The sequence below is a fragment of the Chaetodon trifascialis genome, chromosome 21 (genome assembly GCF_039877785.1).
Source record: "Chaetodon trifascialis isolate fChaTrf1 chromosome 21, fChaTrf1.hap1, whole genome shotgun sequence".
In the NCBI taxonomy this organism is placed as follows: Eukaryota; Metazoa; Chordata; class Actinopteri; order Chaetodontiformes; family Chaetodontidae; genus Chaetodon; species Chaetodon trifascialis.
In genome coordinates this window covers 13,719,777-13,744,646 of record NC_092076.1, presented here as the reverse complement: position 1 = coordinate 13,744,646, position 24,870 = coordinate 13,719,777, and the positions used below count along the sequence as shown (strand labels likewise).

The window sequence follows — 24,870 nt, the reverse complement described above, 5'->3', positions numbered from 1 at the left end:
CCACATGTAACTGTTACAGACTCACAATGCTGCTTTCTGCATTTTTGATTTTTTTGTTGATATTCTGCCTTTATCTTTTCTTTTTAAAAGTTTTAGAAATGCATTTTAAGAATAGTTTGAATGGTTTTTATGCTAATGGTGGCTAATGTTCTTTCCATGTGTTTTTACATCACTTCTACAACTAAACTTGTGAAGTAATTGGAATTTGTAATTCATAATTAAACTTAAAGATGTTTCTTAAATGTGATGTAAGTTAGTTTAGAACTTTTTTATATCAAAACCATGAAGATTAGGAGGCCTGGTAAGGAACAGCTACAAGTAAGCTGCAGCTAGCAAGCTGTGCTTAACAAGAAGATGTAGCAACAGTAAATATTCAATGACTCAATGAGGTGAAATGTTCATGAATTCATATTTTTGTTTGCTCACTTTCTACCAAAATAGACAGTATGACTGAATAATTGTGATGCTTTCCTTTGTAATGCAACAATTTTAAGGCTAAGTGTCATGTTAGCTTAACTTAGCTGTATGGTAGCTTACAGTTAAAAATGGGCCATTACCCATGGGCTATTAGCAACATTGACATGCAACAACAACAACAATAATGTCCAGGTGTGAAGCTCCCAGCTCTTAGAGGCAAACACTTTTAGCTGTTGGTGTCCTTGAATGGTGTGTGTGTGTGTGTGTGTTTGTGTGTGTGTGTGTGTGTGTGTGTGTGTGTGTGTGTGTGTGTGTGTGTGTGTGTGTGTGTGTGTGTGTGTGTGTGAACACTAAGACTGGTCTTGCCAGGTTTCCTTCCCTCCTCAGGTACACTGTATCTAATCAACCAAACCTCGCTGATGCCGGCTCTGTGGAAGCATTATCTATTACTTTTAGTTTGTTCAGTTTCTGCCTCCATTGGCCCCTAAGGCTTACATTGTTTATTTAGTCACAGCCACTGATTAATTCTGAGCTGAATACACTTCAGTAACGAGGCAAGCAAACAGGGCCTCCATAAGCATGCTCTGTTTGAGGAAAACAAACTGTATAAACATACTCCTGTATTCCAAGACGAATCCACAACTTGCTGAATACAACAGTTTAAAGATAAACTAGGATTTCAGACAGACACGACAATTTATTGAACTTGTGCAAATTGGAATGGACAACATTTATGTTTCACAGCTCGGGTCCAAGGACACAACCTGGCATGAAAAGCAGCGTCCAGAGAGGTTTGCAGCTGGAAAGGCCCCAGTGCTGTTATGCAACCGGCTGTTTATCACAGTGATCGTGTCATATCAACAACTGTGAAAGGGGAATGCACTGTCACACAGTCCTGCGTGGCCATGACGTCATGAGCGACAGGTGCTTTGAATCCATTTGGAGCAGAGAGAGAGAGAGAAAAAAAACCAAATCCATTAAAATCCCTGACTCATCATAAAAGAGGAGGGAGGTGGGGAGACGAGTTTGAGACGAGGAGGACAAGATCTGGATGATTAGTCAGTTTTTCCATTAGGCCAAGGCTGGTTGTCTGAAAGAAAAACAAGTGTGGATGTCACATTAGGCCATGGTGACTGTGAGATGCCCTTTGGCTGGAGGCAGATGATGCGATAGAAAGGCGGTTACAGCTGTGCCATACAAAATCAGCACCTGCAACTCAATATATGTATATGCTTGTGAGTGCCACTAACCCCGTATCTCACAGTTCAAGGTCTGACTCCGTGACATGGGTGAGGAACAGACAGGTTTGGGACAGAAAGAGACGCCTGGACAGAGCAGAGCAGCTCTGCACTGGCAGGGAAAGGGTGTGGTGTTGAGACTGTCTGACGCACTGAAGATGGCAGCTCTTCTCCAAAGCTGAGAAGTCGTCTTCCCACTCCAAGCCTGCAGGCGAAACCAACCAAACACACAGTTAGGGACAACCAAGTGTCAACAGCCTGCAGGGGCTGGATTTAGCAAGACACACAAACATTGAAGTTAGCTAACTCTTGCAGTGTCCCGCCCTGATCTGGTTACATTGTCCTGTCAGTTTGATCGACGACAGTTTGATTTGCGTTGAGTGTTCAAATTATCATCTCATTTATATATAAATGATCATCTTTTGTAAAATATATACTTCTACTCCAAAGCCATGTCTTTTTTCTGGGAGTTCAAGCTGCACTAGGAACAAATATCACATATACACATACACATATTTCCAACCAGTATTATCACAGATTCAATCCTTCAGTCAGTCTTTCTTTTTAAATAGTAATTGCTGATGAATAACATCAGCGTTTCAGCAACGCTTACATCAAAATATTGATAGTAGTTGCTCAATTCAGCACAACATACTGCCACAAAACTGAAGCCAGTTTGTTGGCAGGAGGATATGAAAGTTATGCACATGATAATTTTTGGAAAATGGCCATATGTGCTTCAATAAATGCTGCAGTACACACCGTGAAAAAAATACTCTGTTACAAGTATTCCTGCATTCAAAACTATGAAAATAACACAAACAGAAAAATGTTATATTCTTAGCACATATCATTACATTATTATTCCTGATGAATGAATGTCTAAGCAGCATTTTACTGTCAAAGCTGGCTGAGGTGGAGTTAAATGTCAGTATTTTATTTACTATTCGGTAGTGTAACCTACAACAATGCAGCAATCTTTATGAGCTCATCTTAAATTAAATCTATGTTAAATCTAGTAACTGGTAACAATAGTTGTCAAATGAATACAGTTGAGTAAAAAGTCAAATATCAGGATTAAAAGAAGAAGAAGTATTCAAGTACCTCAGAGTTAACTTAGCACTAATGTTAGATATACAACATGTAGTTAATGGGGTAAATCATGCAAAATCACTGTTAGAGTCCTTCAAAATAATACCACTGCCTTCTATTGAGACATCTGGCAGGTTGCAGGACAAGCTGCTTGGCAGAGATGTGCAGGGCCCAGAGTGCAGCTCCAAGGTGGGACTCTCCTGTAGTACAAAGGAAGTGTAGTGAATGATCACTGTGTATTTAGCTTTTATATCACCAGTGGGAAACAAACCCACCAAGCTAAAGTGTAACAGGAGGACAGTACCTGATCAAACAGGTAGACCATGACATCATCGTCAAAGGACACACTCTTCCTTTTTTTTACATCCTTGTCCCTCCCAGGTAAAACCCCTGGTGCATCGCAGATTTGACAGGATTTCAGAAGACTTTTAAGATTGCATGTGTTTAAATTGTCTCTGCTAACCAGTTCATGTTGAATCCCCGTAGAGCTGTTGTTGTTGTTGGGATCGTGGGGCCAGTTTTTCAAATCACTTAACGTGTTGTTATCAGCGATATGCCAACCAGTGTCCTCTATAGATGTCCTACTATCCTCTGTGTAGCAAGTGTCACCAAAAAGTTGCAGCGGTATGTCCTCATCACAGAAAATGATAAACCTGTTATGCTGATTCTTTGCAACAGCGTCCTGCTGGGTCACAAAGTTTAAATCCTTTTTGATGAAACTGAAAATGTCCTGCATATTTAAGATGAGTCTCGTCCATGGGGCCTCCTTTGGGCAGTCTGAGGCAAAAGAAGCTAAAGACGAGAGCGCTGAATGATGTATGGGCTCGTATGAAAGTCGAGGGCGGACAGAGATGGACTGCGGCCGTGTTACCAAGCTTGATCTGCAGTTGCTGTTTCTCCATAACCGAGGGGCTGCGCTTCCTCTTTGATCAACGATGCAGAAGCAGGTGACCGGCTGCAGCTCCTCCACAGCCTGGATCATCTGACCTGAGGGGATCAGCAACTGGAGCTCCTCATCCCTGTGGGAGGGATTCACATCAGCTCATTGAGAATTTAGAAAGTCGCATGACACTTAAAAAGGAAAATCAAACAGTTTGGACAGCAGCGCTGTCACGGCTTACTTGGCCATCATTAATGTTAGAAATGACATCTGCACATTTCCTACCTCCCAAGTCAGAATGTCTGCTACTCACCATGTTAATTACTGAGAACAGGAAACACAGATAGAAGATTTCTGACAGGGCACACACAAGATTTCAGCTCATTAAGGGATTGTTACTGGCATTTCTGGGGTGCTAATTTTCTGTTTAGCCACTAAAAAGATAATGTAGCAGAACTATTTGCTGGTTTACGACCTGTCTGATTGTCTTACATCCATTAAAAGTTATATTCTGCAATTTAGATTTTAGCAGCCCTGCTATCAGAAAAACAAAGAAAGCTTCTGAAGGTGGGAATATGTATTTATGATTGCGCTGCTGTTGCATTATTGCTGTTATTTATGCTGTGCCTTATACTTTAGAGTCATGTCTTTAGCACTATTGTAATTATAATGTGGCTATGACCTAGGCTGGCTATAATCTGGTTGTAATAGCAGTGCATTAAATGACAATGTGGAAGGGGTCGGTGATAGTGGTGAGCCTTCAGAAAGTGATCACAGTGATCTGCAGCTCCTCTCAGTTTGATTGAGCTTTAATGTGAGTTTCCACACAACTTCACTGTTTTGGTTCAATCGCTTTCAGCTGAATCAGGCAGCTTCACTGAAAAAGTTCTAAAAATCCAATGTTTGCATCAACACTTACTACCTGTTGTCCACTTACTACCTATATTATGACTATAAATGCTAAACTGCATTCTGTTGTCTCTATGTTGCACTCCGACGATGACAAGTTGAATCTAATCTAATCTAAACTAAGCAGCAGACAGACACAGTTACCGACTAGCTGGTGAACATAGTCGAGCTTTTAGCAGCTTAAGAGCCAGATATAACTGCTAACAGTTTGCCCTGTCAATTTAAAATGTCATGATACATCAACAAGTTCACAACTTCAAAAAACTCAGTTATTGCAGGTTTAAACTTAATAAAAACCAAAAAACAGCTAAAAACATATAGGATTCAGTATAACTGTTTCCAACAGCCAACACTGGATGTTTGCTGCAGAGGACTGACATTTAGCTTTGGTCTGCCTTACTTACCAACTGTGTAAATGACAGTTACACCTGAGGAGTGGTTACCTGCCAGTATAATAGTGACATCAGCTCCCAGTGTTAAATGGCACCTGCAGACGTGGTAATTGTTATCAGACAACATGCAGTGTCAACAGAAACATAGCGTCATACCACTAGTAAAAGTGTCTGTGGCTGAGTTCTTTAGCATTCAGGTATTTTTAGGTATTATGTCCAACACTGGCAGGAGCTTACTTTTTAAAAGTGACTGCCTGAGCAAAGGGCACATAGTTATGGATGGTGTGTATTTGCTGTTTTGGAGTTATGACACGGGCTCTGTAACACAGAGCCACCTGTTCAACAAGCATAAAGTGTGGGCAGAGATGATATGCAGACTTTATCTAAAGAAAACATTGTCCTACAGTATTTCCTTTTCAGTGTCTGTTTTCTCCAGAGGCCTTTTTAACATTAACGATCATTTCATTTGTACAGCATTTATCTGAACAAGGTTACAAAGTGCTTCACAAAATACGAGGTCAGACGCAGTGCACAGACTGCCCTTCACCGTGCGTTGACAGGATGTACTGAAATTGATTTGTCAGCCTTTGTCCACTGGATGAAACAGTGCACACACACAAACACATGCATTATTTGGCCACTCACTCCTGAGCCTGAATAAATATCGGGGCCCATCCATGCACGGAGACAAAGACGCAATAGGAAACTTTCACCGCTCTGCAGTAACCAAGCAACCGCTGGATGAGTGACTCAGGAAAGGAAGAGAGGAGCTGACTCACAGCAGCTGTGACGTACAGGATATAAAAGGACACACACACACACACACACACACACACACCACTGTATGGTCTCACACACACGACAACACACACACACACATACGCATTAGGCCGTGAAGCTTGTAATCTGCCCTGTTTCGGGTTAATTAACACCTCACTGTGTAACAGGTGCTGGAGCTCAGGGCAAAGGCAGATTATGATAACTTTTCCAAACAGCCAAAGCACAAACAGACACCCTGAGATCCACCACCACAGGAGAAACAAACAGCGATAAAAGTCAAAATAATACCTTTTCTCGATTCCTTTGTCTCTGCGCCTCCTTTTAGAAAGCCAATTCAAACAGTCCAGTGAAATCACCAGTGTAGCCCCATCCCTGAAGTATTTAAATTCTGGAAGAATGAAGAGAGGAAACATGCTTATCAGCTGATATGCACTGCCTCAAAATCTTGCTGCATCATGACGCTGCAAAATGTGTTGCAACATGCTTCACCTCTCAGCATCCACCATGCATGACAGCGGCATATTTCTTTTCCTACCTTGCATCCTGTGAGCGCCGCTCATTCCCCTGGCTTTCACTGAACGACAGAAACCTCATTGAGGACATGGAAAGACACAAGCGAAACATATGGGACAGGGAGAGGAGATGAGAGATGCATAGAAAAAAGAGAGGAGAGGGGGGAGGGGGATCAGGCAGGATAGAGAGTGAATGAATGAGGGGGGGAAATGAAATAAGAGGAGATGATCAGAGGGGGTAAGGGGGAGATGAAAGAAGAGTGAAGGAAGGTGATGAAGAGGATGAGATGAGAGAGGATGTGAGGACAGAGAAAGGGCAAAGAGCTCATATATACAGTCCTCTCCCTGGAGGCTGCCGGCCTCTCTGCAGCAGCAGAGTGCAAGATGAGGATCAATAAGTTATCTGGTCTAATGTAACACAGCTGTCTGAGTGAGGAACCGCAGAGAGGATGCCACAGTGACACAGGCTGTATATTATCTTTAATAATTCTACCATACTTACATTAGACTTCATGCTAACGCCTGCGTGATAACTGGCAGCTGTTCCAGGTTTGAAGGGTGCACTATTTGCTGTCAGCAATATTATATTTGTCTTTTAATGGCCTCTACCACACTGAACTAACAAGGTTTGATAAAAGGAGTTTATATGCTATGAAGCAATTGATAGAATAGATTAACTCGATTTATTTGTTTTGTTAATTCACCATCATTACATTTCTTGAATTTCTTTAATGCTGTCTGTTAGGTATTGCAGTGTGTGATTTTTCCCAGTCATTCCACTGGAATTGAAACAGATTTATCTTTTTTTCTTTGCTTTTTTCTTTGTTTCTTGTTTTTATTTGTACTATCATAAGCACACTCAGTCTGTGTTTTTGGTGCATGGTCTCAAAGGATGCAACAGTGAACATGAGCGCCCTCTAGAAGTTGAAAGTAGAACATCAGGCACCTTGAGCAGAGCTGGCAGAAGAGCTGCAGCAGAGCTTTTCCTGTTGTTTAATCAAGTAATGAGGCTTAGACATACAAACAGCCAATAAGTATAATATAATAATAGAATTAAACATGTATGGCCTGCTCTGTACACATTTCACTACTACTGTTGCCATCACTGATGCAGCTATCAGTTATTACTAATAGAAACAAAATATCACTGATAACATACATAATTACTACTATTATATATATCTCATATTATTATGCATATATTACCACTACGATCCCTACTGTCCCTGCTCCTGTACTTCTGCTGCCTCTGCCAGTTGGACTGTGTTATGATTCATCATCATCATCATTTAATTTCTTCCACGCACTCACATCTATTGTTACCGCGGCTAGAGTCCTCCCCCTGGCAACAAAATCACTGATGCTGGAGTTCTGATTTACACACCCAGACAGCATCAGGATGTTGTTCCCAGGAGGTGACAGTGTCACCATTCAGTCCACCTCTGGTTCCCAAGAGTGGGGAAATGAAAGAGAAAGAAAGAGCACTGAAGCAAATGTGCAAAGAGACATAGAGGTGGACAGATGGTGCTCCTGTTCGGAATGAGGAAGGTGATTGCATTCCTGCCTTTCTCCTCATTTTGCTGCTCCCTTCCACTTCATCCCTGTGCAGTCGTCCCACAGGGCATCGTGTCACCCAGCAAACAGCACCCAAGTATCCATATCAGGTCAGTTAAGGCACCCTGACTGCTTACAGTACAGTGTTTCAGTATAGTCAACTCTTTTTTCACTGGACTTAGCAGTACATATGAGGATGTGATACAGTCGCTGAGCAGAAAGTCTTCTCACTGGTACAAAATGTGAGCTTGTTCCTGTCTGTTCCACTTTCTATTTTCACATTGGAGTAATGATTGATGTGTGCTGTCTGAGTTTCTCATAATCTGATCTCTCGACAACTTCTGCATCCAAATGTCAGATGAAAGAGGGATACATCTTTGGTTTCAGGCCTTCTGACAGACTGGGTTGAAGCTGAGGCAGCCTAATAGTTGTGTTTTATGATGTGCTGTAGTTTATCTAAGCAGGATAATGCGGTGAATATCATTCCTCCACTGATCTTTTTACCGCTCCGATTGAGTTGTAACATGCACAGTGCATGCCAAAAGAACTGTAGAACTATCCTTTTACACTGCAGGCGCAGAATCATTATATCCATCCGGCAGACGGCGAGTGACACCAAACAATCCAGGAGAGCAGGGTAATTGGAGATCATTGAGTTTATTCTGAGCATGCGGAATACACCATGCTCAAGGAGCATATGGAGCAAGTCACCAAGCAATGGAATGGCACTGCAAAGCTCTGTGGGTAATATGAAAGAATGAAACATCCAGACAGAGACGTCACTGTGTCACTGCTGTGGACACATTTGTTGAAGCGGCTCCGAAGCAAGTAGGCTGGGGAACTTTCCTCCAGTTTTTACATATCAAATCATAGAATCAAGGGTGCAGCTCTGCACCTGGTTGTGAATTGAATGACTAATTTGTTGCAGATCAGCACTAGCTTCTGCTGTACAGCGGTGAGCCACCTTTGTACACTTTTCTCTTATGCAGGAGATTACAGTGTCTTAAAGGTGTTTGCTGAGAGAGTTTCTTTAATATGATGACATAAATGTGCAATCCATCTCAGATCGCTGGCTGAGTATTTATGAGCCTCTGTTGACAGCAGTACACCTGCTCCTCCCCAGTACAGACCTGGGAACAGCGCCCGCCTGAACTAGCACCACCGCTGCCAAGGCCACCACCATATTGGGAGAAGTGTGAGTGTAAAGAGAGGGGGAGTGTGTGTTTGTATGAAAAGCTATAGAGATACAGAGACAGGCGGAGAGAGAGCTTTGTGAGGAGGGAGGGTGGGATGATTTGGTTGGCTGGGGGAAAGGTAGGTGGAGTAAGTCTATCTTTACTCGCTTCCTGGTGCTATAACAACAATCACTAATCTCATTCACCATATAGATATACTCATAGTCTGTCCTGGCAGAATAAGACACTGTTGAAAGACAAAGATTCACTCTGTGAAGAGAGGGAACACACTGAGCATAAGCTCTGCTGTTGTTAAGTAGTGTCAAAAGGATCATTAGTAAAGAAGAGGGAGATGCACATACGGGATGATCAGAATATAAAATCGAAACTGTGCACACCTTAAAGCCCTCATTTGCATGAATTTTTATGGATGAATTCACTTAAAACAAGTTGTGAAGTTCTGCAAAATGCTGAAACGTTTTGTTGAAACAAGAAAACACCCTGAGATCATATGTTCAGAGCCTTTAAGTAATGCATTAAATGCAGATAAACCTGTTATAGCAGAGAATGCCTGCCTCAGTAAGTTATTTTACAGTATATACACTATGTTAATGAATTTTTTAGTTGTATCTCACAAGACCTGAAAAACAAATCCATCAATATGACAGCTAAGAGCACAAAAGTTTGGTTAGTTAACACATTTTCTGCAGTTTATGTCATTGTAGGGTTCCACCACTAGGAAGCAGTAGTGTGTAGCGTTTGCCTCAGTGAGGGTGGCATGGTTGAGATTTCACACACCAGGACACAAACTGTGAAGCTAAAAATAAAAGCATGGCAGTGGCAATGTTAAAAAAGTAATTTCATCAAAGTTAAAAGTTTCTTGTTGCTTTGGATTTTCTGCTTTTAGGTGTACAGTTCTCTGATCACGCACAATAAGTAGCACTGTAGCATAAGTAACACTGACGCATTATATCAGTCTGGTACTGAAGCCGGTGGTGAGAGGCCTGTGCCTGTCTGTCACTTCATGTGGGCCCATTTCTGTTCCTGCACTTGTGTCATTTCAAAGGTTGAGCAATGACTGCGACTGTGTATGTATGTAAACACTTACCTCACCCTGTCCTGTAATCAAACCAGAGCTGAGGGAGCAGCTAATCAGGGCAAAAGGATTTCAGCATTGACATGGAATTAACACACAGCTGACACACGCACACGCACAAACGAATTTAACACGAAATTTCCAAGCTGCTGGCAGGCAAAAGATGGCGGGAAAAGCGTTGAAAAGCAAGGCTGTGACCTCTGACCTGCACAGACACACTCACATACAGACAGCTGAGGCAGCTGTGGGACTCCTCGACTCATTTCAAGTGTTTATGGAGGAGCTGAGCTTGAGTGCTCGTTGACAGAGCTCTTATTTACACACGCGCACATACATACGCACACATGAACACACACACAACCCTGATCAGATAAGAGCAGATCTGTTTCAGCGGCTAATCTTAAATGTGATGAGGTGCACAGGGGCCTGTTGGAATATACATAAATATCTTTATTTGGGAATCATGCGCTGCCCTGGGGTATATCACACTACCTCACATTATAGGAACAGGAAACAGGATACTATGCGTTCATGTCAAGCCCTTGCTTTTATATGAAGGCTTGTTAAGGCCTGAGGATCCCAAAAACTGTCATCTGGAGAAAAGGTTGCTTGCACAGAATATATTTTGGGGAAGGTTTTAGTTTTGTTAGCATATAAGCGATTATCACTCTATGTCCTGCAAATCCATCTGTCTAGCACACCGATAAATCCAGAACAAACCTCTCTCACACAACTATCTTTGCAGCAACCCCCTACCCTCCTCTCCTCAGAGACGCCTAAGGGAGTCCCTGAGTCCCCCCCGTCCTAAACTCATCTACCCTGTCTTGTCCCAGCACTGATCCTATCGCTTGCATCTTAAGATGACTGGTATTCGTCAGGCCCTGATCCAGTTGCACAGCAGCAACCATATTTAAGTCCAAGCTGTAATCAGGGTTGCCGCTTAGTTACAGCTTGAATAGATAAGAAGTAGAGTGGCTGGGATGCAGAAGACAGAAATGGCTGCATTTCCAGACCATACCAGGTTAATGCTGCCTTCCACCAAGGCTGCAGCCATAGGCTGTATAAGACATGCACGTAGTCTCCCTGATGTCACGCATATGTTTCTGAAAAGCCGTTGTGAAGCTCAGTGAAAGCGGCTCCGGCCGTCGCTATCTTGAAGGTACCTGTCTCCGCCAAACTCTCACTCCCAGCTAATCCAAAAACAAGCAAAGAGTGGAGAATTTGTGGAGCTGAGGTGGGCCTGATGAAGCCAGGTTGTTGAAGGAACAGTTCCATTCTTTTTGAAAATACACTGGTTGGTATGTTCATGTTTAAGGCTGGATGCAACACTGGCCTTTTAACTTAGAAGAGTAATTGTACTTTTCCAGTACTTGACCAGTTTTTACATATGAAGTCAAGGTCATTTGTTTATTGAACTGAAAGGCTACAGCATGCACGCTGTGGGTACATGCAGGGGCCCATGTAAAGACACATATATAACATACTGTATGCATACTCAAAATACATACATGTCTGGACGCAAAGTGACACACGTGTGACTCATGTCAAAAGAGAGCGCAAAGGAGAGCGACACACACACACGGACACACAGGCACACACACACTGGATGCCACAGACAACCACCCAGATTGAAAGCCTGGTGCCAAAACAAGGGAGTGAGGTAAAACTGTTAGTGAGAGTGGAGGGGGGTGGTGGAGGGTGGAGCTTCAAATGAGTGTCTGAGGGGGTATCTTGGCCGAATTTGAGAGTGTCACTGGCATGCCCACACCACAGCTGGTCAGATGGAAATAGACGAGGCAGTAACCGAGCCCAGGAAAGAGGAGGAGCGACCGCTTTCCTCAGGGATGCGTGCACGGATGAGCAGGGTGCCTCTCTTCGTCTCAGACATTACAGACCGACTTAAAGGTTTAGTCTAGCTCGACACTGAGTCTATGCTGATGACATTATCATCCGTCCGAGTTAAAACAGATTTCAAGATGAATTGTTTCAACTGACGGCATTGCAGAGTATGAAATCTGACATCCAAACATCTTTTATATTTATTCTTTCCACAGAGAGCTTTAAAGGGCAGTGCAAACATCAAGGATGTTCATCATGAAGGGCTGACAAGAGCGGATTTATTGATGTTGTAATGTTTTTCACGAACTGCTCATAAAAGTGATTCATTTATACATTTGGTGATAAACTAATTCCTTCATCATGTCCCTCATTTACCCATCTCACACACTAACTGCTGGTGGTGAAACTCTGATGAGGCGCTGCTCTGCTCACTGGGAGCAGTTTGGGGTTCAGTGTCTCGGCTCACAGTCACTTCGACATGTGAACAGAAGGAGCCAGAGATGAACTACCAGCATAGTCTTGGTTGTCTATTACTGTTAATAAATGATTTGTCATTGATATTAATGATGGCATGATGACTGATGGTGCAGGGGAAAAAAGCACCCTGCGTGCCATATCTCACATAATGAATCCCAATAAAAGCCAGAATGTGTGAATACATCTATGACACATCCTGTCAGGGTGTCCTTGAGCAGCTCACTCAGTCATAAGTCCCTTACAAAAGCTTTGTTTAAACGTCACAGACAGTGCGAATCAAGAATGTATCAGATACTGAAACAAATACCAAAGGCTGTCTGGTTCTTTCAGTTATATAAAATGCAACCTACCATCTGTTTGTGTGCTACTTACCTCTGCTGGTGTCCCTCTCCTGTGCTGATTGTCCCATCGTCCAGTATTTCCAACACCAACAAAAAAAAAAGTCTTTCAGGAGGATGTCAGGGATATACAGGTACAAAACTCCCTGCATGATTTCTGTATTTGCTCAAAATGCATTTGTTTTGCTCGAATTTATCCCAGTAGGCCACTCCCTGTCTGCTTTGCTCACTTTTCTCAGGTACACTGGACAAAAACCTCCCAAAGCAGCTTAAAGTTTTCTATCTACGCAGATGATTGTTACTGTAATCCTGTTCTCAGACTCTGTTAGAGATGTTCGTACATGCCAAGAAAACAACCAACAGACTCCCCCAAATCACTTTGTGCACCGGACTGTCACCTCATCCCTATCTATCTCTCTCTGTGTCTGTCTTTTCCTCTCTGTCCCATCCCCCTCTTCCTCCTCTCATCCACCGCTCCATCACACAGGAAGCCTGGTCTTCCTGAAAACAAGCATCGGAGTGTGGAAAGGGACAAGGCTGAGGGGGGCAGGTACGTGGTGGTGGGGGGGGGGGGGGGGGGGGGGGGGGGGGCAGAGGATGTTTTTGTCGTTCCTCTGGCCTTCTGGTTGCAGCAGGCCTCACTGTAGCCCATCCTGAGGAAACAAGGCTCACGTCACTCTGGCCAGGCCTTGGGCCCACACGTGCTGCCTGTTATGGCGAGGGTGACGCAGTGACTTCAGAGCTCCAGCATGTCTTCGCACATGGGAGCCATAAACACGTATGTGGTGTGTAACTGTGGAAAACACCGCTTTTCAAAACAAAATGGCATTAGCCAGCAGGAAGAGTCGACACCAAATCACAGAGTGCGTTTTGGTTATACAAAAGGGGTCAGATGTGGTGCGGAGAGATATTGTGAGGAACATTTTGCCTGAACAAAAGTCTTCAGCTTTGCCAACTAACCGCACTCCATTTCCTGTGTGTAATAGCTGCAAAGTGCCAAGCCACCTGCAACTGTGAAAATTCCTCAGCAGGTGGTTTTTCAGAGACTCCCATCGACCGAAATATAGCAAATTGAAAAATGTACCTACTGTGTGCCTGTAGTAGATGCTGTGTTTTGTTTGCAGTTTCAACTCTGAAATATACACATTTCTCAATAAATGCATATAGAAATAAGACAGAATGATACCCAAGATTACTAAGGAAACGCAGGCATGTGCAATATATCATTAGCTTATGTTAACTTATGCCACAGCTTTTGACTTTCCTGTGCTACACATGTTTTCCAGCAGATGGTTTACTATACTAAATGACATATTTCTCAGGTTTTAATGGTGTAACAGCTTTACAGTCTGAAACTCGCTTGTAGCTATTAAGAATTCAAGGTCTTGATGAATTTCCAAACAACTGGTACATCTCAACCCCCGAGACCAGAATATCCGCCAACTGTATGAACTGAATACATTAATACCAACTGTCATTGTGATTGTCATCATATTTCTATCTGTTAACATCTTTTTAAATTAATATGCACTCATTTGAGAGCAGAGCTCTTTGTATGTGGGAACACGCTGACTGTGAGTGGAGACGGCTCTGTGGAGCGCCTGAAAGTGGCAGAGGCCATAATAACAGGATGTTTACAGCCTGCGGAAACACTGCCAGGGCCGACCACGAGCAGGCAGCAACTGTGGCTGGAAACACGAGCGAAGAGGAAATGCAGGCCAGCCAGGTTCCCTCCAGATCCACCAAATATAACCTCACTCACTTGCTGTTTTGTTTACAGACAGACGCTTCCTGACAGGAGTCTGTTTAGGTAGGCTTAATTTCCACAGTGACCTCTGACCCTTGGAGAAACCACTCAGAAAACACAGTTGTGCTATGGCAAGATTGTCTGGCTTTCAGCCTCCTTTTCACACACGCACAGACGCACAGACGCACACACACACACACACACACACACACACACACACACACACACACACACACACACACACACAGTTTGCTGAAGTGGTCAGCTGTAGGTGACAGCAGACAGAAGGACACTGGTGGTTTCTGACACCAGGGGGGTGAAGCCTATTCACTGTCATCAATAGTTTCTTTCTGCCCATCATTGGTTACATATTGCACCAGGCAGCAACATCCACTGCAGCAGAGCCTCCACCACCATGGCTATTACCGACTTTCTAGCTGCCTCGGACATCACTTCAGCTATTAATGCCTGTAAAGGTCAGGAAATGGTTGTGTTTTGAGTATGCATAAAACTGAAAAGGACATAAGGACTTTGTGTTGTTTGCATTTCACTGAGGTTGCATGAAACCTCAGCGTAAAGGACATCATCATTTGAATGCGGTGAAGTTTCATGTGTGATTTTGCTTTCAGCGAAGGATTCCTTCAGCCCAAAGATGTTCTTCAAAACGGTGGGTTTATCCAAGAAAACTCCGGCAGAGATCGAGAGGGTCTTCAAGATTTTGGACCAGGACAAGAGCGGCTACATAGAACAGGATGAGTTACAGTTAAGTTTTTAACACAGCAAATATTCACTTTTCAGCTGTATCTCACCAAGCTGTTGGAGAACTGTGAAATGCTCCCATTATGTTACGTAATGTTACGTATTCTCAATGTGGTGCTTCATCGCTGCTCTTCCTCAGGCTGTTCCTGCAGAACTTCTCCAAAGGAGCAAGGCCCCTGACTGCTGCCGAGACCAGAGGTTTCCTGCTGGAGGGAGACTCGGATGGAGACGGAAAAATCGGCTGGGAAGGTAGGCAGATCTGAGGTGCAGATGCTGATCAGGGGTCTGCTTTTATTCTGGTTTCAGCAAACTTATTGTTCTATATAAAAAAAAAGATACAGATACCAGGATTTACCCTACATCTATTTATCTATAACTCTGACAAGTAACAACATTTTTTTAGTATATAGAAATACAGTTATGAAAGAAATAATAGGAAATTTACTGAAATAGAAACAAAAACAAAACCAACATCAGAAAAAACAGATAATACAGGAAATTTAGTGTCTCATTGACATGTGCAAACAATAGATAAATAAATAAATAAATAAATAAATAAATAAATAAATAAAAGGAGAAAGGGTGGTGGAGCATGCTATCAAATGTACAACACAAATGCAAATAAAAGGGCTAAAACCAATTATGATTTGCGCAATGTTTTTTAAACTTACAATATAAGTTTGTCAGTAGGAATAAATGTGAATAAATTTTACTTTTATCTTTCAACAAAGACCAAAATTTCCCTTTTAGCAGCTTGAAAAAGTGTCAGAAGTGAGCAGACTCAATCAGCAAAACAGTAAAAACTGGGATCAATTCTCAGGTCAAAACTGATCGTTTAGTGTAAATATGGCAGGTAATGGTGAGCCGATGCAAGTCGACACTTTGTTATGTGCTGTGCTGACTTTCATTGTGTTGCTAGGCAGCTTAAGTGCAGCTACACAATCTCCTCATGCAAAGTGTCAGTGCCAGAACACTTCAGTGTGTTAAGTCATGTCTGCAGTTGAATGAATTATGAGGATGATTATTACCAGATGAATGTGAAAGAGCAGAATCAAAAATGTCTAACTTGATGTCTGTCTGTCATTTTTTCCAGAGTTTTCTGCGCTGGTCAAGTCTTCATAAATCCTATGTGATCCTTGTGATTTGTTGTATGGGGATAATATCGGGGGGGGGGGGGGGGGGGGGGGGGCTCTTTTTATAATGTTTACTAGCCACAGTAAACAACTCATCCAGGGATTCTTATGTGTTGAGAGTTACAAGATATGTTATAGATTTAATAGAAAGTAATGTGATAAAGTCATTAAAGCAGACCACAAATGAAATCGTGCCTTTCTGTTATGTGTCTTTCCCTGCCAGAAAAGTGAATAAATAAACAAACTTTTCGACTTTTGGTGGGTTTTTCCTGCTTGGGTCCAGCGAGACGTTTGTCGACAGATGAGCAGAATTCTCTCATGCGCTTCGTGTTGGGATGTTATACTGAGCACTTGGAGAGGTCCAGCCTGTGGGGGAGGCTTTGGTTTCTCCAATTAATGGCATGAGCAACTTTCCACTGTGCGAATGAAGTGTTTGACATTCTGGCAAACCCAATTTGACACCTTACATGGAGTAATTTGGCGTAAATTATATGTTTACACTGAGACAGCATGTACACAACATTTAACCCATTTTCTTTGAAATATTTCTTAGAGAGAAAATATAATAACTGACAATTTATTCCTAATATGCACCACCATAAAACCCACATTTAGACTTAGCTCATGCTGGCTTATACAAGCTCACTGTGGCCATAAAACAGCCTGTAGTGTATTTGCTCAGAGTGATTTCACTTCTCTTACCTCTAATTCACAGCAGTCACCTCATAGAAAACAAAATGCGTCACAGTTAGACAACCATGATTTTTCAGATCATTTACTTTAATACAAGTAACAATACACAGTGTAAAAATACTCTGTTAAGTAAAAAGGTCCTGCATTCAAAATCTGACTAAAATTTAAGTAAATGCACATAAGTTTTAATATCAAAATATACTTAAAGTACCAAAGTAGAAGTAGTCACTATGCAACATGACATTCATATTACAAACAGCTGTCATTGTCACCATACCACAGGGTTGTGAATGAATTTCTCCTCTGGGATCAATAAAGTCTCATCTTATCTTAACCTGTAAGAATTGTATTGATAACTAGGATCTGCAAAGTAATTTGTAACTAAAGACTTAAATGTACTTCAGTACAATATTTGCCTATGAAATATAGTGCAGTAGAAGTGTATAAGCAGTAAATACTCAAATAAAGTACCTCAAAACTGTACTCAAAGTACTTGAGTAAACGTACTTAGTTACTGGGTCACTTACATAAGTCAGAGTAGCTATACAGCAGTGTAAAATACTGTAATAAAAGTACTTCTTTCAACATCTCAATTAGGTGAATTCAGAAGCTTATTAGATTATTATTGCTGATGCATTAACATGTAAGCAGTAGCCTCTGCTGTCTACAGTTATTGAATAAATAAAAACAACATTTCCTTCTGAAATGCGGTGAAGTAGAAATGTCATATAGCATAAAATGGAAATATTAAACTTAAGTAAAAGCATCTCCAAACTGAAAGTACAGACGGGGACAAAGTCCCACCAACATTTGTTCTCTGTGAAGCTGTTTTGAAGCTGTTTACCTTCCTGCTGTAGTCAGCAGATGACATCAGGACAGGAGTCTCTGGATCGATACCAGTCGCTGTGCAGCCTTTGGGAACCCTGAGCTGGTGTGAATTGCAGAGGCAGGGCACAGTTGGATCTGAGGCAGCTCTGGCAGAGCGTCAGCAGTGGCTGTTCTGAGGAGCACTTGCAGTGACCCAGCAGTGGAACTCTGGGACGGGATGGAGTTTCTGTGCCAGCACATTTACAGGACTTCTGTCAATGAAGCACATTTATTTGCAACTTTCTCTCAGATGGCAGGCCACCACGTCAGAGAATATAGGTCACTCCTATTTCTGCTGCAGCATGAGGGAACAAGCTCCTGCTTTCAGGTGGAGCGTTAGAGAAACAGAGTTAAAGTGCTTTCATAGGTCCACAGAGAAGGGCAAAATTTCCTCTCTTGATTGCTCTGTGATATTTGTAATTTGTTGCTTTTTTTCTTTTTTCCTTGGAAATGTTGAGTCTCACCTCGAGGAACAGAAAGAAAAATTAAAAAAAAAAAAATCAGCCGGGTTACATTTAGCCATAACCAGTGTCATTATGTACATACATATATACATAAATAGGTGTGTATATGCATACATGCCTGCATCAATCTTCAAGGTAAATACACGTTAAATATAATAATCATACATAAAAGACTTATAACCAAAAGCATTTTCAACGTTTGGAGTGGCAGAGAAACAGAGCACCAAATACAAACTGGCAAACAGTAATAATGATAAATACAGAAATAATGAATCAGTACAGAACAGACATAGATATAAATATATAAGAGAAGAAAATAAATGTAAGCTGGTTCATTATTTATATATTCTGCAGTCTACCTCATTAAATGAGTAATAAGTGCTAAGGGGTGTCAAGCCTAATTTCCAGTTTAACATAAATGTGTCAAAACCCTATGGGGAGGCATTTGTCCCTGGCCCCCCTGAGTATTTTATGTTCTCTAACTGTATGAATTGCATCAGGTCACTCAACCACATAGACAGATATTTGTAATTTAAACCTGATATCGAAGAAGGGCAGGAATAGTTACGGTATCTATGGCCAAGTCGTTTGAGGTGAGAGACCTCATTTGACCACAGCAAATGTTAAAGGCCAAAGATTAGTTATACAGAGCTTTAAAGAAGATTTGAAATGAAGAAAAAGCAGAGTGAAACAATAAATATATTTACTTAGTACATTTTGTGGCTGCTGAGACGTCACACGCCTGAAACCACTGAGGTGAACGATGTGACAGAGTATGTGTATTTACAATTTAAAATCAGTTCATTTCAAACCAAAAGCTGTAGTTAAAGTGAGAACTTATTAAATGAATGGATGTTTTTAACACAGGTTTGATGACGATTGTACAGACAGATGTACAGACAATTAAAATGTGCTGATATAGGACATTAGTCACAGGCTCATCTCAACACTGCCACCTAATGTACAACAGGTGCATAACAGCCTGCAGCCGTCATCAGAGCAAATATGGGCATGGAAAGACCCCTGGACTTGTTCCTCATTTAATTTCATTGTTCGGTGCAGTGTGAGAACTCGGTGCAACTTGATACTCAAGTTGATGATGCATTAAGATGATGATGATGAGGGGGATAATGAGGATGAGGATACCGATGATATCATTTTTCAATGTTTCCCAAAATAGCATCACAAATAGTTTCATCGCCATAAGGAGAAATGGTCTGAATGGGTGTAAGAGGACCAGAAATAAAACCTGGCAAACAGTCCACAGCTGCGTGTCAGTAGGTGATGATGATGTGCTTTTAAATGAAAGCATTTCAGTGAATCCCACTGGTTCCCCAATCACCTCTCCGCTTTGGCACCGTAGCTCATAGTGAGGTCCTAGAATTTATTATCTTCCTTCCATTATGTTTTTCATATTTCCTCTTACACTTTCTGACACTTTCTGACTTTGCGTTTGTAAAAATTTATCAAACTTTGCAGAAAGACACATCCAATTCGATGTACTTATGATAAGAAAATCTGTGGTCCATATATGCAACATTGAAGATAAATTATGCAGAAACTTTATTAACAGAGGCAATGAGTGCTATTTGTTCTTTAAAATGATGAGAAAAGACCATGGCTATTCAGCAACAGACCAATATTTTATTTTGATTGTGAGCAACATGAGAAACACATACACTCTGCACATGTACTCGAAGCTGGAAACAGAGAAACGTTTGTTAATTCCTGATCGGAGCTGCATAACCATCAAAAGACATCCACATAAAAAGACTTAATCATTAAACATTTTGTATTTTCTTCAGTCGGTCAATAAATCAATCACAACAATTTGACTTTTCTGACACTGGAATGCCAGCAAAGTCATTGCAGACATTTTACGCATGCCAAATGCGCACTGTCTCACCAGAACAGTACAGAGGGCACGCGTACGGTGATTAAACAACACATTATGGTGTAAAAGCACAGGGTGGCTACATAATCAGAAACAGACTGTATTTTAATACTCAGTTTTCATTAAAGAAGTCTTGCAGTACTCTCGACTTGTTTGGCTCAGACGGTAATTAAAGGGTCATACACACAGTGTGTCTAACAAACATCATAATCATCACAATGTAGAGGAAATTTCCAATGTTTGTGCTCAGCACAATAAAAAGACCTTTACATTTCTCATGAGAACAGCCTCAAACACAAAGTTTAACATGCTGATATTACGTCACAGTCTCTGAATTACGTTCATAACAGCAAGGCAGAACTAGTTACTCTTTAACAAACCCGTCTGATGACAGAATAAGCAGGTGTAATAACTTACATGATAGAAACTCACTTGTTCTGTCTGATATTCTGCAACACACAGCATATAGTGTACCTGATTCCTCTCTCCGTGGTGCTCTGCACAGTTTAGCAGATCAAAACTGCATGGCCACAGAGTACGTTTCACCAAAATCAGCAGCGTATATTATTAGCCCCATGCAATATCAAGCACTTTTGCATAGGCCTACACTTAGCCTACCATTTAAGCATCTTCATTTATGTGCATATAAATAGAACAGCTCTGTCTACTGGACACATTTTTCGACCGACTGCTTTGACTGCTTTGCACACAGTGTCCATTACATAGCCTATGCATCATATTTCGGGTGAGTGAAGGTATAAAAGCTTGCGAGGACGGCTGAAGGGTTCACTGCAGTGAGCAGATTCATCTGAGCGAATCCACTCTAGTCTTAGAGATAACCCCAAGGTGAGTTTCACTGAGGAGCTGCAGACCTTTAGGCACTACTGCCTGACTCAAAGAGTGGTTCAGGGCTTCAACTTCATGCAATGGGATATAAATGGAGGAAAGGGCCGCACAGGGCCAGATTCTGAACATCAGAAGCTCAGAGTTTGGCTTTGGACTAACCAAGGAACCAAATGGGGGAAAAAAATTGCCAACCAACCACAGCTGCAAAGGATATTTGATCTTTTGCCTTGGAGGGCTTGGTTTTGGAAAAATTGGACTACCTTTTCTGATCATTTGTGCCTTGTCTTTTGGGGCTACCAGGAAGGAATACTCACAGAGAGGAACTGTAAAATTTATTGCATGGCATAAGAAACTTTGTTCAGGCTGTATTGTGAAGTGCAGTGAGGGAATTTAGCATGCTTAGCTTCAGATTAAAACTGTTTCATCCTGTCTGATTTGCAACAGCTGAACTGATGAACTGATGACTTGTCCTCTGCTCTCGTCCCTTAGTTAAAAATGGCATTCGCTGGTATTCTGAATGACGCTGACATCACTGCAGCCCTCGCGGCCTGCCAAGGTAAACCCCACCATGAGAACGGCACAGCATGCAGTACTACAACTTAGGAGAGCATAGATGGTAGATTAACATGATCTAGCACTAGCAAATAAGATCGATTCTTACTTGCCTCATTTGTAGCGCCGGTACAGAGCCACATCTCCAGATTACAGCTAAAACCATTCACAAGATGCTCCTTGCATCTTTGCTGCCTCTAACACTGCAGGGGTGGCTTTGTAAACACATCTCGAGGCCGGTCATTTCTGTCTTAGCAGAAACAAAAGTACCTGTGAGAGTAGTATATCATATTCTATATTTGTGATAATTAATGTATTCATGTGTAAGCACTGCTTAAATCTTGAAGCTGGTAATGGCGGAGCTGATTTAGCTACTTTTAGAATAATCTACTACATAATTCTTTTGTTGATTATATTTTGCATTTATAATCTGAATCTGGAAAAGTTACTTGTAACTAAAGCTGTCAAATGAAATGTAGTGGAGTAAAAGCTACAATGTTCCACTCTGGAGTAGAGTAGAAGTATCAAGTTGCAGAAAGCAGAAATACTCAGTACAAATTGTGCTTGTACTTACTTAGTCACAGTCCGCCACTGCAAATTAAGCTAAAATGCTGAATGGCGGTCAGCAGAGGTCTGTGGATGGACAGCAACCAGCTGCCCGTAAACAGGAGCCGGTGCAGCCTCAAAAGCAGCCGCAGCCCAAGTGTCATACAAAGTCTCTGTCTCCTCACAGCTGCTGACTCTTTCAAGTATAAGGACTTCTTCGCTAAGGTCGGCCTGGCTGCCAAGAGCGCCGATGACATCAAGAAGGCCTTCGCTGTCATTGACCAGGACAAGAGTGGCTTCATTGAGGAGGATGAGCTGAAGTAGGCACCATCTCTTAGATTTCACCTCAAGCTTCTCTGAGCGTCTTTCTTTGGACCACAGTGCATTCAGAATGATGCCTGAAGCTACCTGGCCGCTCCATGCCGGGTCTCTCCTCTGGTGTAGGATGACATGAAGAGGAGGAGAAAACAGAACAGACATAGCCAGCTTGAAATTTTGGGCCAAATTGAGTGCATTTTATTCAGAAATCCCAAATTATACAGTGAGGCATTGTAGATTTTCTGAAAGATGACCTCCTCAAAACTCTTAAAACCAATCAATTCAGTGCAAAAAATTCACTGTGATCCTGCAGAAGAAACATTCAGAGGCCTATGTCTGTTCTAAAGGCAGATGTACTGTAATAATATTCCTCTCTGATCGTCCTCTCCAGGCTGTTCCTGCAGAACTTCGCTGCCTCTGCCAGAGCTCTCACCGACGCTGAGACCAAAGCGTTTCTTAAGGCCGGTGACTCTGATGGTGACGGCAAGATCGGAGTTGATGGTGAGAGAAAGTCCATTTTTACTGCACTTTTTCTGGAATTTGAACCAGATTTAGAGACTTCAACTAAATACAAAGCCCTCTAAAGACAAAATAATGCAAAATAACACTGTCTGTCTTTTTCTCCCTGCAGAGTTTGCTTCCTTGGTCAAGAGTTAAATGAATGAGCTGACCAATATCTTACTTCACCACTCTAAAGGAACAACTTGAGCCAAGACATACTCCTCTCTTTTTCTCCTCTTCCCTCTCACTTTCTCTCTCTTCAACTCTCCACACCACTTTTATACACCTGACCTTTCACCCCTCCCCTCGACCGTAGACAAACTTCTCTCTCTCTCTCTCTGGCCGTGCTCACCCCTTTGCTGTCCACGATGAATGTACCTGACTAAGTGTATGGCGTGGTTGACTTGTGTCTTTCTCTCTCTCTCTCACTTCTGTCGTCGTTTTACTATGTGAGTTTTGCTTACCGTGAGATCAGATGATGCACTTTTATGGGAAACGGACGGACGATGAGAAAACAATAAAGGTTCTTTTTCAATAACGCAAGTCTGACCTTGGTCATTAATACTCTTGTGAAGGAAGAAAGTCACAAATAATGGTTTTGACACTAAAGCTAACAGACTGGAAGTCCAGGAATTGGTCTTTATACTTAACACCTCAGGTTTCAAACTAAAGAAGAGGAGTCACACGATGAATCCAGGTATAGGAAACACATGTTACAATAAATCTGATTTTATCTCGATGAATCCACTGAATGATCATGAGAATCACAGAGGCCACTTCAATTCTCTGGATCTTTCACTTAAAAGTTGACTTTGCTGAATATCAACCACTGTAGCTACAAGTGACAGAGATGCCAAATCATTTGGCTAAAATGCTAATTGAATGTAAGAACAATACAAGTGGAGAAGAGTCACTTTGTCAGCAAAGTGACTCAGCAATGTGAATTACAAAGCCATATTTACATGAAGTTTAGCTAGCATTAGCTGCCACACACTTCTGGTCATACCAGACCAAGTAATGCTTTAGCAGAAAAGCTTCTGAGTGTGCAATGACCAACATTGCATTATTTTTTAGGAATTCATCTTTTCACTTGTAAGAGGAAGAATGTGTGATCAAAGGGTACATAGTGTCACTTAGTACATAGTGTTGCCTTTTACACTGTAAACACTGGCTGTTGTTGGAAGTCTCATCCAGCTGTGGTGGTGTGATACATAAAAATAATAAAATAATAACAACACAAGATTTAACTTCTTAATCTAGACCCACATTCGTAGACGCACTGGCACTCATGCAACTCCTGCCCTACTTAATCCAGCTCTCATCTCATACAATATGTGGTGACACTTTAATTCCTCATTCCTTAAGTCTGCATTGATGGGAAGCAGCCACAAGGTGGCGCCTCTGATCTGTCAATAAGTCACAAGGGTTTCAGGTGTTTGTGTTTGTCAGATGTGTCTTTTCTGATGTTTTAGACTACATTGCACACTTGGAGTCTTGGAAACACAGTAAATATGCTTTCTGACCTTCAGATGAGTGTCACAGTTCACCCTTTTGGTGCAGCAAGTGGCTGGGAGTCAACTGAGTGACAACTGTCACTCACATAGTATTAAGTCAGGGGTTCACTGCTTGTGATACTTTGAAGAATAATGAGATTTATTCCCTTGGTTCTCGTTACAAAAAGCATCCCCTGCCTCTCTCTAATGCCATTAGTGCTGACTGGATTCACCAGAGACGCTGCTGTGTCAGATGGTTTGAGAGGCCTCCCTCTGCAGACGACTCACTCATCAGTTTACAGCGTGCATGATCAGTTGTCATGGTGACCAGGTGCAAACCCCTGTGGAATTAAGAAAT

At 41.9% G+C, this 24,870-nt stretch overlaps 3 protein-coding genes across 5 annotated transcripts; 2 read left to right on the top strand and 1 right to left on the bottom strand.

The window, feature by feature from the left end:
- Nucleotides 1-1,097: 1,097 nt before the first annotated feature.
- Nucleotides 1,098-6,525, bottom strand: LOC139349832 (uncharacterized). 3 transcript variants are annotated; one of them, XM_070990834.1, is made up of 6 exons: nt 6,244-6,525; nt 5,997-6,096; nt 3,052-3,766; nt 2,860-2,947; nt 1,668-1,860; nt 1,098-1,507 (listed from the first exon to the last, which is right to left on the bottom strand). In XM_070990834.1, the coding sequence occupies exons 1-5, from the start codon at nt 6,266-6,268 to the stop codon at nt 1,676-1,678; spliced, it is 1,113 nt and encodes a 370-aa protein (XP_070846935.1). In that variant the 5' UTR covers nt 6,269-6,525; the 3' UTR covers nt 1,098-1,507; nt 1,668-1,675. The 3 variants fall into 3 exon arrangements, with proteins under 3 accessions (XP_070846935.1, XP_070846933.1, XP_070846934.1); XM_070990832.1 differs by having other exon boundaries at nt 2,854-2,947; nt 6,244-6,521; XM_070990833.1 differs by having other exon boundaries at nt 1,098-1,860; nt 6,244-6,385.
- Nucleotides 6,526-14,811: 8,286 nt separating this feature from the next.
- Nucleotides 14,812-16,588, top strand: LOC139349413 (parvalbumin, thymic-like). Its single transcript, XM_070990183.1, has 4 exons — nt 14,812-14,922; nt 15,076-15,208; nt 15,345-15,454; nt 16,299-16,588. The coding sequence occupies exons 1-4, from the start codon at nt 14,862-14,864 to the stop codon at nt 16,325-16,327; spliced, it is 333 nt and encodes a 110-aa protein (XP_070846284.1). The 5' UTR covers nt 14,812-14,861; the 3' UTR covers nt 16,328-16,588.
- Nucleotides 16,589-21,061: 4,473 nt separating this feature from the next.
- On the top strand, nt 21,062-23,553 carry pvalb3 (parvalbumin 3). Its single transcript, XM_070990184.1, has 5 exons — nt 21,062-21,102; nt 21,592-21,658; nt 22,388-22,520; nt 22,910-23,019; nt 23,150-23,553. Exons 2-5 carry the CDS (start codon nt 21,598-21,600, stop codon nt 23,173-23,175), a joined length of 330 nt encoding a protein of 109 aa, XP_070846285.1. The 5' UTR covers nt 21,062-21,102; nt 21,592-21,597; the 3' UTR covers nt 23,176-23,553.
- Nucleotides 23,554-24,870: the final 1,317 nt, after the last annotated feature.

Excerpts from the sequence above, each read along its gene's own strand:
- LOC139349832 (XM_070990832.1), bottom strand. The coding sequence starts at position 6,268 with ATGAGCGGCGCTCACAGGATGCAAG. Across the intron at positions 6,097-6,243 it reads CGGCGCTCACAGGATGCAAG|AATTTAAATACTTCAGGGAT; the intron begins GTAGGAAAAGAA and ends TCATTCTTCCAG. Across the intron at positions 1,861-2,853 it reads TGTCTCAATAGAAGGCAGTG|GCTTGGAGTGGGAAGACGAC; the intron begins GTATTATTTTGA and ends TTTCGCCTGCAG.
- LOC139349413 (XM_070990183.1), top strand. The coding sequence starts at position 14,862 with ATGGCTATTACCGACTTTCTAGCTGCCTCGGACATCACTTCAGCTATT. Across the intron at positions 14,923-15,075 it reads AGCTATTAATGCCTGTAAAG|CGAAGGATTCCTTCAGCCCA; the intron begins GTCAGGAAATGG and ends TTTTGCTTTCAG. Across the intron at positions 15,455-16,298 it reads CGGAAAAATCGGCTGGGAAG|AGTTTTCTGCGCTGGTCAAG; the intron begins GTAGGCAGATCT and ends CATTTTTTCCAG.
- pvalb3 (XM_070990184.1), top strand. The coding sequence starts at position 21,598 with ATGGCATTCGCTGGTATTCTGAATGACGCTGACATCACTGCAGCCCTC. Across the intron at positions 21,659-22,387 it reads AGCCCTCGCGGCCTGCCAAG|CTGCTGACTCTTTCAAGTAT; the intron begins GTAAACCCCACC and ends GTCTCCTCACAG. Across the intron at positions 23,020-23,149 it reads CGGCAAGATCGGAGTTGATG|AGTTTGCTTCCTTGGTCAAG; the intron begins GTGAGAGAAAGT and ends TTCTCCCTGCAG.